General features: G+C 38.8%; 1 protein-coding gene across 3 annotated transcripts; it reads right to left on the bottom strand.

Annotated features, from left to right (window-relative positions):
- Positions 1–10,186: 10,186 nt before the first annotated feature.
- LOC130239803 (uncharacterized) lies at positions 10,187–14,847 on the bottom strand. Of its 3 annotated transcripts, none has more exons than XM_056471131.1 (3): positions 13,843–14,847; positions 13,650–13,740; positions 10,187–10,465 (listed from the first exon to the last, which is right to left on the bottom strand). In XM_056471131.1, the coding sequence occupies exons 1-2, from the start codon at positions 14,547–14,549 to the stop codon at positions 13,653–13,655; spliced, it is 795 nt and encodes a 264-aa protein (XP_056327106.1). In that variant the 5' UTR covers positions 14,550–14,847; the 3' UTR covers positions 10,187–10,465; positions 13,650–13,652. The 3 variants fall into 3 exon arrangements, with proteins under 3 accessions (XP_056327106.1, XP_056327107.1, XP_056327105.1); XM_056471132.1 differs by having other exon boundaries at positions 10,187–10,457; XM_056471130.1 differs by lacking the exon at positions 10,187–10,465 and having other exon boundaries at positions 13,078–13,740.
- Positions 14,848–15,535: the final 688 nt, after the last annotated feature.

Genomic DNA, 15,535 nt, shown 5'->3' with positions numbered 1-15,535 from the left:
TGAAAACTTAAAAAATAATAATTAAATAAAAAAAAAAACACTATACTGGCATTTCTATTAAAAAACCTGTAACTTGACTTGTTTCAAAATCCCAACTTTCCTTTATTAAGGTCATTTTGTATAATATAATATAATATAATATAATATAATATAATATAATATAATATAACATAATATAATATAATATAATATAAAATAACGTAATATAATATAATATAATATAATATAATATAATATAATATAATATAATATAATATAATATAACATAATATAATATAATATAATAAAAAATAACGTAATATAATATAATATAACATAATATAAAATAACATAATATAATATAACATAATATAATATAATATAATAAAAAATAACGTAATATAATATAATATAACATAATATAATATAATATAATATAATATAATATAATATAATATAATATAATATAATATAATATAATATAATATAATATAATATAATATAATATAATATAATATAATATATTCCCCCAGTTTTCCAGTTGGGGCCACTATTACTCCAGCTTCATATTATAGCTGTTTTTAAACTGATGTCCAAGGAATATTTCAGCCTCAAATCTCCATAAACCAAACAATTTCATTTTAATTGACCTGTTGTAAAAATATATAGTTACCCAAAATACCTGCTTTGAGAAGTCTGTTTACCGCTGTTTATATACATTCTTGCCCTCCCCGTGAACAAGTGCGTGGGCGGGGTTTGGCAACAGCTCGACCAATCAAATTCGAGAAGAGGCGGAGCTACAGGCCGGCTTCATGTGAGCCGAACAAACGGCAGTATTTGGATTGAGTGAGAGGAGGGTGAAGGTGCCAGCTCTCCTGTGAACTGTTTTGTATGGAATATGATCAAACCCCTGGCTTTGTATTTTAAAGGGATGAAACTGACACTCTTCTAAAATTATGGGACTTTCTTTTACTCTAAATACTGAAGGTAAGGCTCGTTTAAGAGATTTGTACTCACTTGTTACTTACTGTGTTGTGATTTTTAAATTAACAGTTAACGTTACTACGTTAGTAACGGTTGCAAACACTGCGATTGTGTTTTACTTTAGTTTGGTGAAGATGCTTTGTGTTTGATTCCACGAAAAATAAGCTGAATGCTGTTTAAGTTGCGATAAAATGGCTAGTATTTTGACTCAAACCCTAGTAAGCTGCCTACCCAGGCGTCACAGTCGCGTGCAGCAGGTTTTGGCGTCTTGGGCGCGTTCCTTGTCAATGCTAATGATGCCCAAAAATGATGTCTGTTTGACAGCTCACTAGGTAGTGCGAGAGTCATACAGTTTTGGAGTATTGTGAAATAATTACCTGGCTTCTCACTGTTGGTTAGTTTGCATGTCCTTGAACAATACTGAGGTGAAAATATCACACAAACAGAATCAGGCAGGTATACAGGTATCAAACAATGGAAAATGTCATTGTCTCTCAATAATGTTTTAATTGTTGGCTTTTTCTATGTTTATGGAGTTATCAAGTTAATTTAGTTCGGGGATTGTGATTTAAAAACACAAAGGCAGTCAAAATAAAGTTGATTTTATAGGTAGACTGGCAGATATCCACTAGAGGGCTCTTGAATTTTCGTAATGATCAACAATACAGCTATATGATGCAAGTATTGTTAATTTTTTTTGTTTAAATGTTTTTTATACAAATTATTACCAGTCATTTAGTTTTTTTTAAAGCACATCTAGGTTTATTATGAGAATCCTAAGCTATAATCAGGTATATTTGTTGAAATGTGAACATTTTATTTTGTATTTCCTGTTTTTGAAAATATTTTAAGTAAGATTTTTGTTTTTATCTGTTGTATTTCAGCTTTTTGTGCATCACATATTCTGTCTTTTCTTTTTATAGAGACTTCAAATCAAACCATGTTCGTATTGAACAAGTGCAATGGTAATTTCATTGGATTCTTTGAGATATCATAGGAATACCATGAAATCATTCATTGTATTTGTGAAAGTAATATGTCATTGTACTTTATTTGTAATGGAAAAAACAGCCTGTTCTGCTTCATAATCAATATTGATCTGTCATTTTTCAATTTCTAAACCGATATATCATCAGAAGTGCTGTAATATCAGTGTTAGCATTGAGGATGTTTGTGTTGTGTCACTCAGTACACTCCAGTGTTTTCTCTGTCTTCTGAAAAGTCAGTGTGTATCAGGTTATGGTCAGATAATTGCACATTTGATTAGACAGGTTACACAGCCAAGTCCTTGCAGTGTCAAGGTTAATAAAGCCATTTTCTTTTCAGTCGTTTCAGTCATACATGGGGGACACAGGCAGGGGAGAATCCTCTGATGTTCCCTTCTTTCATACCAGCGAGCAAAATTACATCTCCGTCTCTTAGGATAAGAAAGAAATACCTCCAAAGCATTTATACTTTGTTGACTCAAAAGTGTATTGTTCTTCAAGGTGAAGTAGGCTATTAAAATGGTTTCTGCTATACCAGTTTAATGCACAGATATGTGATCTATCATAATTGATTTGCCAAATGGTTGGTTTTGGTTAAATTGGTTGCAGATGGTTAAAAAAAAGCATAGTTAAAGGTGCAATGAATGGATGTTGCAACAGACTTGTTCTCTCTTAATGTGACATGCAACCAAATGCAGTGGATTAGCATAGCAAATATTGTTAATTGGTTTTTGAGTTGTGTATGTGGCACTCAGGCCATGTCTACACAGACATGAGTATTATTTTTTTTGTTGAAATATAAACAGCAAACAGCAAACTGATATTTTCCTTGCTTTCATCTGTAAAAAAAAATAATCTCTGTCCACATTAACATGCATTACAGTGCACTTTGGCATTTTCAATGCACACCGAACCAGCAGGTGGCGATAATAGCTGTGTTTCCATCCAAAGATGCGAATTAAATGTATGCGCAAAACTGGAATATCGCATTAAAGACGTGCGAATAAGCAGTGTTTCCATCCAATGAGTCAAACAGAACAAAATCGCCACTTCCTGATAAACTGGCGCCAAATATCAACAGTAAAAACAAACTTTGCTGCGGTAGGAGAAGCTGCGAGAATCTTTACTTCATTTAATAAATGACTTGCACCTCGGAAGACAATGCCGACATACATTGAACGTGTGGTGGCGCTTGAAGGCCTGATATGTGTAGCAAAGATACTCTTGATTCTAGAGGTAATTAATAATATAATAACACTAATACTTAGATGGTTAAGGGGTTTTAGAATGACCAAAACAACATTTCAGATGTTTTACAGCGTGCTCAGCCTGCTGGATTGTCCATTCACACACATTTTTATCATCACATGATCTCTTATAAAAAAAAAAAGATTTTTTTTAAATGCGCATATTGGAACTTGTTCGGTAAAAGTGTTTCCATCACAGTTTCTCTTACCGAATAAAATGTTTATCATACTCTGTTATGCGCATAAGTTTTTTTTTTTGTGCATTTTCAAAATGTTTGCACATCTTGCCATTTCCATCAATCGTTTTTTTAAATGCATAGACAAAATTCGCATAAAAATAGGTGGATGGAAACAAAGCTAATGACAATTTTATGCTGGGGTCACACCAAACAGGATATTAAGTATTTTTGCGAGTGTATTGCATTCAAGTCAATGCAAATGTGAGATCAGAGGTGGATTACCATCCCGCAGTGCGAACAATGTGGAATACGTGGTGTGTTTGCCGCAAGTAGGCATGGACTGTTTTAAGATTCTGATGGTATGATAACCTTGGATAAAAATATCACGGTTTCACGGTATTGTGATTACTTCTCTAAAATATACATTAGGAGCGGTATAGCAGAAAAAAATGGCGGTTTTAAAACCTTGACTTTTCCAAACCGCAGTATACCTTGAAAACGAGGCAAAGTTCGTAAGTTTGCAGCAAACTAGGGGTGGGCGATATGACCTAAAATTAATATCACGGTATTTTTCATCTTTTGAACGGTGACGGTATAATATCATGGTATTACTTTCAATAGCAAAATAATATACATCTCAAGGAAGAACGGACAAAAGAAAGTCTCACTTCTATCACTCTTTAAAAGTTTTGGTTTGGGTCATTGTAAATGCTCAGTCTCGTTATGAGCTGATCTTCATTTCTCTGTGTTGGTGGAATAAAGCAGGCGAGTCAGCCGCACCAATTTATGAGCAGACAGAGCAGGATTCTCGCGATGACCACCAGCGCAATACCGCTCTTTGTTATGAGCTGTAGTTTCAGTGTAAACTTAGTAAAGGTGAGTTTCTTTGGCGATGATGTGTACAGTGTTAGATTTTATATTTAGCGGACATTAACGCTGAACACGCGGTGAATGCAACGCATCGAGATTCGGGCACCTTCTCCGAAAACAACACTCGATTGATCTCAGCTGGCGGATCAACATTTACCTCATGTCATGATCGCTGTCCTCTGCGCCATTATTATTATTATAACTTTAGGTGAGGTTTGCAAACCTGTGCACTTTTCACTCTTCAGCCGTTTGCATTTCCTGCAGTAACAAAAGCTCCCTGTTATCTGACAGCGGGAAGCGTTGAGTGACTGACAGCTAATATGAACCAATACAGCAGCAGCAGGGTAGAGCGATTCAGCAAGTTTTTAGAGAAAATCAAATCAGATTGCACTACAACCATTATATTCAGTCGCACAAATGCTCCCAAATATATTATGAGGGCGCATAGATTACATTTCGGGCGCTCATGCGACCAAAATGGTTGCAGTTTCGAGCCCTGTAGTATAAGGACATGTATTCAGACCACAACTGAACGTTTGAAGAAAATTGAATGCCTTATTATTTAGAATTAGCTATTATTAATATAAATGCAGCCGTTCAAGGCGCATAATTGATTTATTACGGTATTAGAAAATCCATGTCGTGGCGCAATGTCACACAGGTGATGACTATGACACCGGTGTACTGCCCACCCCTACAGCAAACGCTTCACGTATTCAACGTTTGGTGTGAACCCAGCTGTGTTGGCAAATCAGAAAGGAGAAAATGGCGCATCTGCTGATGTCATGAGATGAAAACTCCAGTTGAAGTGTCAACTCTGGACCCAGAGTTTTGGAAAATCTTTACCCTGGCTGGAGTTTTCAGAAAGTTTCAGCTGCAGTCACCTGATACTTCATTTTCGTGTGGACAAACAGCGAAACCAAGTAAAAATAAACATGTGGTTATAAAAATATCTCTGTTCTTATGGTCAGGGCCTCAGATGTGTTGAGGCTGTTGATAAGCTTATTATCATCAAAACATATGCCTATGCACGTTCTCAATAATATATATGATGTGCATTTACATGTACCACAGATACAGGGACACTGGAGCATTTCAAAGTCACCTCGATCAGCTGGTTTGTCTATAAGCTGACATACGAGCGATCTGCTGATGAATCGTGACTTTTAAAACGCTCCAGTGTCCCTGTATCTGTGGTTACACTCAGTAAACAGTAGGGAGTTCTGTGAACTTGATGACTTAGGGCTAGACAGACTCTGCAGACATTTTTTGCTATTTCTGCTGAGAATTTTGTAAAAAATCTGCGGATTTATGCGGAATCATTTTAGAAGTATCATAACTAAAAACCTAACATTTGCAATAATAAATAATACTTTTTAAATTTATTTAATGTTTACAATGCAAATCTAATTAGATCTACCTAATTGGTAAAATAAAGCAAGTCTCTCGTATAATATCTCTACTAAAAGACAGAAAATATTACTCACAATCTGTATTGTAAATGAATCATATGAACATTTTAATATTACTATTATTATAAAACACAATAATATTAATGAAATTAATTTTAAAACTGGATAAATATAAATGTACACCCATTTACACAAATAAATACATAGACTCAGTGATGGGCTAAAAATCTGCAGAAATCTACTAATGACCTTCTGATGGCTTACTGATGACCTTCACGGCCATTCACAGTCATTTCTGTTGAGGATGTGAACTAAGGGTGTCATGATCCTCCAAATCCTCGATTCGATTACATTTCCGATTCTAAAGTCACGATTCGATTCAATTTTCGATTTAAAAAAGAATCTATGTTTTTGTGGTGCCTGCGGAGATGCCCTGCCATGCTAGTCATGCTGCCGGTGGAATAATATGGTATACGTACTAGGGTTGGACGATGTCGACCAAGTTGGCATCGTACGATGTCTAATATGAAACATCGTGATGGACGATGGCATCATCGTCATAGGCGGTGGTGAATTAATTATGAATAATTAATTAATTCATAACGAATTAATTATTCGTAGCCTACCGTTTAAACTCCCTGACCCGCATAGTCTTTGTTTTACCCATAAACAAATCATACTGTAAATGAATAAAGATAAGTTACACACATAATTACCACCTGTCAATCACTTGTTCCGCGGGACTCGTAAGTGGGTGTGAATAGGCAGAGTGATCTGTGTTCTTATAATGGCGTCGGTAAAAAAAGGTGCACAACCTACAGGAACCAGCCAACAGTATCTGAGGTGTTCGCTAAAATTACTAAGTACAAGTGTGAAAGTGAAAGATTGAAGCAGTCTCCTGACCCGCTGACTGCCTGGACTCGCTGTCTCGAGCGCATGACAGTGTGTATGCATGCCTGTGTGTATGTGTTCACGTGATGTGCGTTTTCAGCGGTAGTGAGGAAGGAGGGCTGCTCAGAAATGCAAAACGCCAGTGTGGATGTGGATCGTTGTCGTTCTAAAATGCCATTTTAAAAACCAAGATGTATCAGTGTAAACTGGGCCTGAGTGTGTATTTTTCACGAGCGTATTTGCAACGGGGGCGGGGCAGATGATCGCCATGCCGGCATCATCTATCGGCCCAACCCTATTACGTATATAGCAGAGCTTGCAAACTGTTTTTTTTTTTTTTGTCGACAACACGAACGTTGTCAACATAACTCACTGGAAATCCAAAATACTTCCACACCAGCGACTTCATTGAAAGAGGAGAGGGTTTAAGTTCTGTCGACAGGTCTTCTGCATCTGCAGTTCAACAAGCCTGTTTTTTTCTGCTTTGCAAGCCAAGCTGACGTGACATTGGGGCGTGGCAGCATCGACGATTCCGTTTTTTTGATCCGATAATTGAAATTGAGCATGAACTTCGATCGATTTCTATTTAAAACAATGGCAAATCAGTGCTGTTTAAGAACGCGCTTAACTGCGCTCCAATGTTAGCAGGAAATGGATGTTTTTCAAATTTCATTATCGATAGGTACCGAATTCCAGTATCATGCAACCTTATTACCAGCGGGAGCTCTTGAGAACTACTTGATCTTGGATCCCCTTTCATCCTAAATGACCATGCAGGAGCCCTGGGCTTAATTTTCTGCAAGCTCAGGGTTCTCTCCTGGGACAGCATGCCAAACCTGCTATTAGTATCAAGAAATATCTAAATGTGAACTCTTGAAATTGCAGCTAGCAAAAAGTATCAGTTGTAGATGGGTAGGATCACTAATTAAACTGACTTGTCAAATTAAAATCTGTTGCTGTCAATGTCAAAGAATGTTCATCCACTTAAACTCGACAGCACCTATTTATACAACGCAATCTTATGGCAATTCATAACTTTTTGATTTAGTGGCTAATTTGTATAAATATTCAAACATTTTAGTATGATTCGCTCAACTCCCAATAACGGTTTGTTTTAGGGGTGGGGTTTGGGGGTTTTATGTTTTCTTATGATTGAATTTGTATGACTTTGCACAAATTTTCTGACTATACAAATTAGTTATGTTTCCATGTGAGATCAGGCTGATTGGTCTCATTAGATGGAAGCGAAGCCATTTACACTGGTTCGGAATGGAGATGCATATTTGCATTTCTCAAGAATATTGACATGGCGAAAGCCTATGATCTAGTCAATATCTATTAAAAAGTCTAACAATAGACAGTTACATTAGGTGTTAAGGGAGTTAGATTGAGAGTTAATTCGTAAATGTCGAAATAGTACCACTGCTATTGAACTAAATGCTGGAATAATGCTGGAATTGCCCACAACTTCAGTTTCATCGTATTTCAATTCTGCTATTTTCCTGTTTATTACCATGAAGCTGCTTTCAAACAATCTGCATTGTGTAAAACAGTATATAAATAAATGTGATTGGGCAAGTTACGTATTTTCATTGTTATTGGCTTGTTTAAGTTTCCTCAATCGTTGCCTTACGTTCCCCTGAGATAAACAAGAAGTCTGTCTTCCCATCGCCTGGCTTAGATGGCACAGTGACGGCAGAAGGATGTTTGTCTTGCGTTTCACTCCTGAATGCATTCGTAACATAATGACAGGAAATTAAAGCTGGGTTTGGAGTCTCCTCTTGAAAATAACATCTGTCCTGACAGGTGCTCGCTACCCTCATGTCAAGCAGGAACGCTGTGCTTAATGCCAATGCTGTTTTGATGTTTGTTTTACTGTGTCAGAAATGCAAACGCTTCAGTCTGACTCAATATGACAGGGTTGTGAGACAGCATTTCTGAAAACATACGACATTTATCTGCTTGTCTAATCCGTCGGATAAAGGAATGGAATATCTCGAGATGTGGCAATCAGAAACAAGGATGCCAAGACAACTGTTTATCGCTGTTATCATCCTCATTGCATGATATTACAAGGATATTTCATGTTTAACTAGAAGAGATGAGATGGACTCCAAATGAAATGGATTTGCAGAGGCCATCTGCTCTTCATGTTTACTGGCAACTCATTCGCCAGCTAATGGAGCCCAGCAGAAATGGGCCTTCTTAAAAGTTTTGACTCTTCTAAAGCATAAAAATACCATATGTTTGCAGATGTTTAAGAAACCTCTTAAGTGAACATTCGTGTTTATCTGAAAAACAATGCTGAAGTCAGATTTTCTGCTTTGAAAAGGTCTGTTACGTGCCAGGACGTCTGTCTTTGTTTTGGTCTTTTAACTCGCCCAATGTCAGTTTAGTAGTAATGCTCCGATTGATAGGCCGCCGATCACGATCGGCCGATATTGGCTAAAGATAGCTTGATCGGCTAACCCCAAAAGCGCCGATCAAAAAAGCCGATCACTTGACGTAAATTGCTCGCATGACTTTGTCACACGTGCATGCACGGCGCACGGATAAACAACAGCAGAACAGAACGGAGCTTACCAGTGGCAAAATGAGTTACCCTGTCTTTTTCAAAGTGTCAAATAAAGATGTAAACTTAGACGTTTGCAATGTATGTCGTGATAAAATCCCTCGAGGTGGAAGCAAGCAACGGCATTTTAACACCACTAACATGATTGGGCATCTTAGATCCCGCCATACAACTGAATATGCTGAGTATGAGAAGTATGATTAAACAACGTAAACCATACTTCAGGGATAATACGAGGTGGAAAGACATCGCGTTCAGAATCATGGCATTCATTTGCCGCGACGAACAACCTGTGATGGAGGGCAGACGCCTGTCCAATGTCCCTGCTAAGCTTAACAGCACACTTTATTGACTCAAACTTCGAAAGACACATTGTGCTACACTGTCAGGATTTCACAGGGTCACATTCTGCGGAGGCTTTGGTGAACGCATTTAGCTGCATGTTTCAGTCACGGGGATCCAAAGAGAAAAAAAATCCACGCAATTGTAACAGACAACGGCAATATCACGCAGAAACAATGCGAGACGCAGATTTCCCTGCCTGGCCTGTCGTGTGTGTGTGTGTGGCACACACCCTCCAGCTTGCTGTGCATGTATGGCAAGCCGTTTTGACATTTAATCTATAACTAGGATCTATTTTCATTTTACGTGTGCTTATTTTTAGATACTAGTATCTTTTCCATTAAGTACTAGTACTTATTCATTAGATACTAGTGCTTATTCATTAGTGCCTATTCTTTAGATACTAGTGCTTTTAAAAATATACTAGTTCAATTCAATTCAATTCACCTTTATTTGTATAGCGCTTATACAATGTAGATTGTGTCAAAGCAGCTTCACATAAAAGGTCACAGTAAATAGGAACAGTGTAGTTAAGTTTGTAGTGTTTAAGTTCAGTTCAGTTTAGCTCAGTTCAGTGTGGTTTAATAATCACTACTGAGAGTCCAAACACTGAAGAGCAAATCCAACGATGCGCGGCTCTACAGATCCTGAACCATGCAAGCCAGTGGCGACAGCGGAGAGGGAAAAAAAACTTCACTAAAGGCGGAAGTGAAGAAAAAAAACCTTGAGAGAAACCAGGCTCAGTTGGGCACGACCATTTTAATTTCTCCGCTGGCCAAACGTCTTGTGCAGAGCTGCAGTCTCAGTGGCGGAGGCTGGAAGCTGGCCTCAGCGAAGACTCGTCTGTCTCTGGAGCGTCATAGGAAACAGTCTCATGTTCTCCACTCTTCCATGACCATCGCAGTAGTTGTTCAGGATTCGGCCAGGTCCAGGATATGGAAACCTTGGGATCATCTCGTCGTTGGTCTTGGATCGAATCAGTGACTCTGCATAGTCTGAGGGCCTCGGGAAGAGTATCCCCAGGTGGAAATGGAGAATAAAGAAAATAATTAGCGTAGCTGATGTTCACAGTGTATATCAGCAAGATGCATAACCTGTGTGGAAGCCCCCTAAGTGGTGCACTAAGTGTATGCTTTACTGAACAGATAGGTCTTTAATCTAGTTTTGAATTGGGAGAGTGTGTCTGAGCCTCGGACGTTATCAGGAAGGCTATTCCAGAGTTTAGGAGCTATAAATGAGAAGGCTCGACCTCCTTTACTCGACTTTGCTATTCGAGGTACTACCAGAAGTCCTGAGTTTTGAGATCTTAAAGAGCGAGTTGGATTGTAGCGAGACAGAAGATTGGTTAGATAAGCAGGAGCTAGATTATTTAGAGCTTTATATGTAAGAAGCAATATTTTAAATTCAATACGAAACTTAACAGGCAGCCAGTGTAAGGAGGATAAAATTGGGGTGATGTGATCAAATTTTCTAGACCTGGTTAGAACTCTGGCAGCTGCATTTTGTACTAATTGAAGTTTGTTAATAGAGGATGCTGGGCAGCCAGCAAACAGAGCATTACAGTAGTCCAGCCTAGAAGTCATAAAAGCATGGACTAGCTTTTCTGCATCTGAGATGGATAGCATACTTCGTAACTTAGCTATATTTCTCAGATGAAAGAAAGCAGTTTTTGTGACATGGGAAATATGATTTTTAAAAGTTAAATTGCTGTCTAATATGACACCCAGATCTTTTATAGTAGAACTAACGCTAACTTTGTATCCCTCTAATTGTAGATCGAGTTGTGAGATCTGCTGTGTACAGGATTTAGGCCCAATAAGTAATAATTCTGTTTTGTCTGAGTTTAAGAGAAGATAATTGTTGGTCATCCAGTCTTTAACATCTTTAATACACTCAGTTAGCTTGGACAGATTAGACGTCTCGTCAGGTTTAGTTGAAATATATAATTGAGTATCATCTGCATAGCAGTGAAAGCTGATCCCATGTCTTCTAATAATGTCTCCCAGGGGTAGCATGTATATTGTAAACAGTAAAGGGCCTAAAACTGATCCTTGAGGGACCCCGTATTTTACTGGGCTGATTTGTGAAGGCTGTCCATTTATATTTACAAACTGGTAACGGTCAGATAAGTATGACTTAAACCATTGTAGGGCATGTCCTTGGACACCTGTAGACTTTAAGCGATTAATAAGGATACCATGGTCAATGGTGTCAAATGCCGCACTAAGATCGAGTAGAACTAATAGCGAGATGCACCCTTGGTCAGCAGCTAAGAGTAAATCGTTGGTTATTTTCACTAATGCAGTTTCTGTACTGTGATGAGCTCTGAAACCTGACTGAAACACTTCAAAAACATTGTTGGTCTGCAGAAAGGAGCATAATTGAGCAGAAACAACTTTTTCTAGTATTTTAGATATAAATGGAAGGTTTGAAATAGGCCTATAATTAGCTAAGTTGCTGGGTTCCAGTTGTGGTTTCTTAATAATAGGTTTAATAACAGCTAACTTGTAGGGATTTGGAACATGGCCTAAAGATAAAGAAGAGTTGATAATGTTAAGAAGAGGTTCTCCTATAACAGGTAGCAATTCTTTCAGTAACTTTGTTGGAATTGGGTCCAATATACACGTAGCTGATTTAGAGCTATTTATAATTTTGTCTAGCTCTTCCTGTTGTATGATTTTAAAGCACTGTAGGTTATTTAGATTCAGAGGCGTGTTTACTGGATCTGAAGTATAAGGCGGTGCAGAAAGTTTAATATCTCCTATTTTCTGTCTAAAGCCTTCTATTTTATCACTGAAAAAATTCATGAAGTCATCACTACTAATTTGCGGTGGAACGTTTTGTTCCAAAGATGACCGATTATTTGTTAATTTAGCGATGGTGTTAAATAAGAATCTAGGATTGTTTTGATTATTTTCTATCAGTTTGCGGAGGTGCTCAGCCCTGGCAGATTTTAAAGCCCTCCTATAGCTGGACATACTGTCTTTGTATGCAATTCTAAAGACTTCTAAATTAGTTTTTTTCCATTTACGTTCCAGGGCACGGGTTGCTGTTTTGAGAGCGCGGGTATGACTATTATACCACGGTGTAGTTTTATTCTCTCTAGTCTTTTTTAGTTTGATGGGTGCCACAGTATTTAAAGTGCTAGTAAAGATGGCATCCATACTGCTGGTTACTACATCAAGGTCATTTGCGTTTGCGGGTGCATTTCGAAGTAGAGAAAGATCAGGTAAGTTATTTATAAATTCATCTTTAGTGGATGGAACAATAGTTCTACTAGGACGATATATCGGAGCGGATCTGCTAATTTCAGGTAAACACAGCTTATATAGTAAGAGGTAGTGGTCTGTAATATCATCACTTTGTGGTATAATGTCTACATCAGTGACCTCAATTCCATAAGACAGAATTAGATCTAGTGTATGCTTTAGGCGATGAGTTGGACCAATAACATTTTGCTTTATTCCTAGTGAGACCAGCAAGTCCGTAAACGCGAGCCCTAACGTGTCGTTAGCGTCATCTATGTGGATGTTAAAGTCTCCTACAATTAGTATTTTATCAGTTTTAACTAGTAAGTCAGAGATAAAATCAGAAAACTCTTTTAGAAAATTGACATAGGGTCCTGGAGGTCTATATATGGTGATTAGAGCGAGAGATAACATAGGTTTTTGCATAGTGTTTGGAAGGACAACATTAAGCGCTAGTACTTCAAAGGAGCTAAACATAAGTCCGTTTCTCTGATTAACATTAAGAATATCACTAAAGATTGACGCAACTCCACCACCACGACCAGTTTGACGAGCCTCATGTTTATATAAGAATCCTGGAGGAGTTGCCTCATTTAAACTAATATAGTCATTTTGTTTCAGCCAGGTTTCAGTGAGACAGAGTGCATTAAGATTGTTATCTGTTATTATTTCATTTATGATAAGTGCTTTAGGTGCTAGTGACCTGATGTTTAGGAGACCAAGCTTCATGAAATTTGTATTTTCACTTTTTCGTGTTTTTTCTGGTTTAATTCTTAATAGATTATTTTTGGAGCACACAGTACGTTTGTTTCTTGATCTAATAATACGAGGAACAGACACAGTCTCTATGTGGTTAGTTAGGTATGCATTACTGTTATTTTTGTGGGACGAATAGGAGTCTGTGTGGCTAATTTGTGAGTTTTGTGAATTTTTACTTACTAGTCAGATAGAGCGAAGTATTCTGGTGATGTTGTCCGACAGGAGTTCAGCTCCAGCTCGACTGGGGTGCAGCCCGTCAGCGCGGAAAAGCCTAGGACGCTCCCAGAAAAGATTCCAGTTATTGGCAAAGAGCAATTTTTGTTCTTCACACCATGTTAATAGCCATTCATTCAGAGCAAAAAGTCTACTGAACCTTTCATTTCCTCGGCGGTAGGTAGGAAGCGGTCCAGAAACGATGATCTGCGTGGCGGGCGAAGTGCGTCGAACCGTCTCGATCAGGCTCCTGAAGTCCTTCTTCAGGATCTCCGTCTGCCGGAGCCCGGTGTCGTTCGTCCCCACGTGGAGGACGGCGGCACCGAGGCTCTCGGCAGCGCTCAGGATAGTAGGTATCTGTGCAGAAATATTCTTAACTCGGGCACCAGGGAAGCAGAAAGTGCGTACTTTGTTACCTTTGGAGGAAGTGGAGCGGACGTGGCGGACGATTGAGTCGCCAATGATGGCAACATCGCGACCCGTCTCGCGGAGAGGGGCGAAGCGGTTCTCCGTGGGGATCTCGAACACCGGAGGAGGAGACGTTCTGCCCCGGGACCTGGCAAGCACCTTACGCGGTTGCACCCAGGGGCCGTGGTAGCCGGGAGTCGGCGTGAACGACGCCTGGGTGCACCGCGTCCTCGGTGCGCTGGGCCTGGACAGAGAAACACGCGGGGTTGAAGAAACTGGGAGATTGTCGTTGTATCGGACACTTACCTCAGACGAGCGAGTACGGGTTAAGAGCAGAGCCCTGATGCCCTCTCGCTTCGTCTCCAGCGAGCGAATCTGGGACTCCACCGCTTCCAGCTCCAGCTCCAGCGCCTCCATCGATGCCTCTCCTGCACTCAAGGACAGACACGCAAGCGACATTGTACAAGGTGAAGAGCAAAGCCAGAAAGTGAGAAAATAAATGTGTGAAAGGGGTTGGTAGCTTTAGCTGACCAGCGGTGCTAGCAGGCTAAAGCTACAAACACCAAGCGGATGCTCGAGAAACAGAACGTTTAAAAGTAGATTTGTTTGTATGAGTGTGTTAGGGGATTGTTCACCCCAAGTAGGAGAGATAAATATTTAGTGAATGAGGAAGTATTTTAAGATAAAAATGTAAATTGCGAATCTAAACTCCAAACAAACGCAGCGAACTCCAAACAAACGCAGCGAAGCAGTGACGTCACTCGACTAGTGCTTACTCATTAGACACTAGCTCATTTTATTAGACACTAGTTCATCTAGTTGTTCCTCCTTGTTTCCCTGCCTTGTTATTTAGAAAGGAAGGCATTGGCTTACAGTAGCTTACTACATTATTTTATTTTTTTTGATCTGATGTAGTTGGCTCCTGGTTCATAATAATAACAGAAAAACACACTTGCCATAGTTTTATCCTTGGTGGCAGTAGCCAGTTTTGGTGTAGCTTTACATTTTGCTGCCAATTATAAAATGTAATCAGTGTATTAAGAGGCTACATCCTATTAAGCTGATCTGATGTGTGTTGGTCTGCCTGACCCCTCTTTGTTTGCAATAATTTTAAGTTACTCTGCCTTATTTGGAAAAAATGGCCTACAGTAGCCTTAAGTTCTCATTTTCTAAAATAAACACTTGGTGGACAAGTTCTTGACTGTAGCCTATTTCTACTGTTTTTTTTTTCTTTCAATATAGTTAATTTAGAGTTAGTTTCATTTCTACAAATGGTGCAAACTCTGCTAAAATCTAGATAAAAGATTCCCATTCACTTGCCATTATGTGATCGGCAGTGATCGGCAATCGGCAGATCATGATTTTGGTGATCGGTAATCGGTGATCAGGCCCAAAAATGCTGATCGGAGCATCTCTACAGTTTAGCCAATTATATTTCAGCACCC

The sequence above is a fragment of the Danio aesculapii genome, chromosome 13 (genome assembly GCF_903798145.1).
Source record: "Danio aesculapii chromosome 13, fDanAes4.1, whole genome shotgun sequence".
Taxonomy (NCBI): Eukaryota; Metazoa; Chordata; class Actinopteri; order Cypriniformes; family Danionidae; genus Danio; species Danio aesculapii.
This window is presented reverse-complemented; position numbering and strand designations above follow the sequence as displayed.

Bases quoted from the DNA above. Each gene is read 5' to 3' on its own strand.
- LOC130239803 (XM_056471131.1), bottom strand. From the start codon at position 14,549: ATGTCGCTTGCGTGTCTGTCCTTGAGTGCAGGAGAGGCATCGATGGAG. The intron at 13,741-13,842 runs GTTCAGTAGACT...GGAGCGTCCTAG, and splicing joins TACCGCCGAGGAAATGAAAG to GCTTTTCCGCGCTGACGGGC.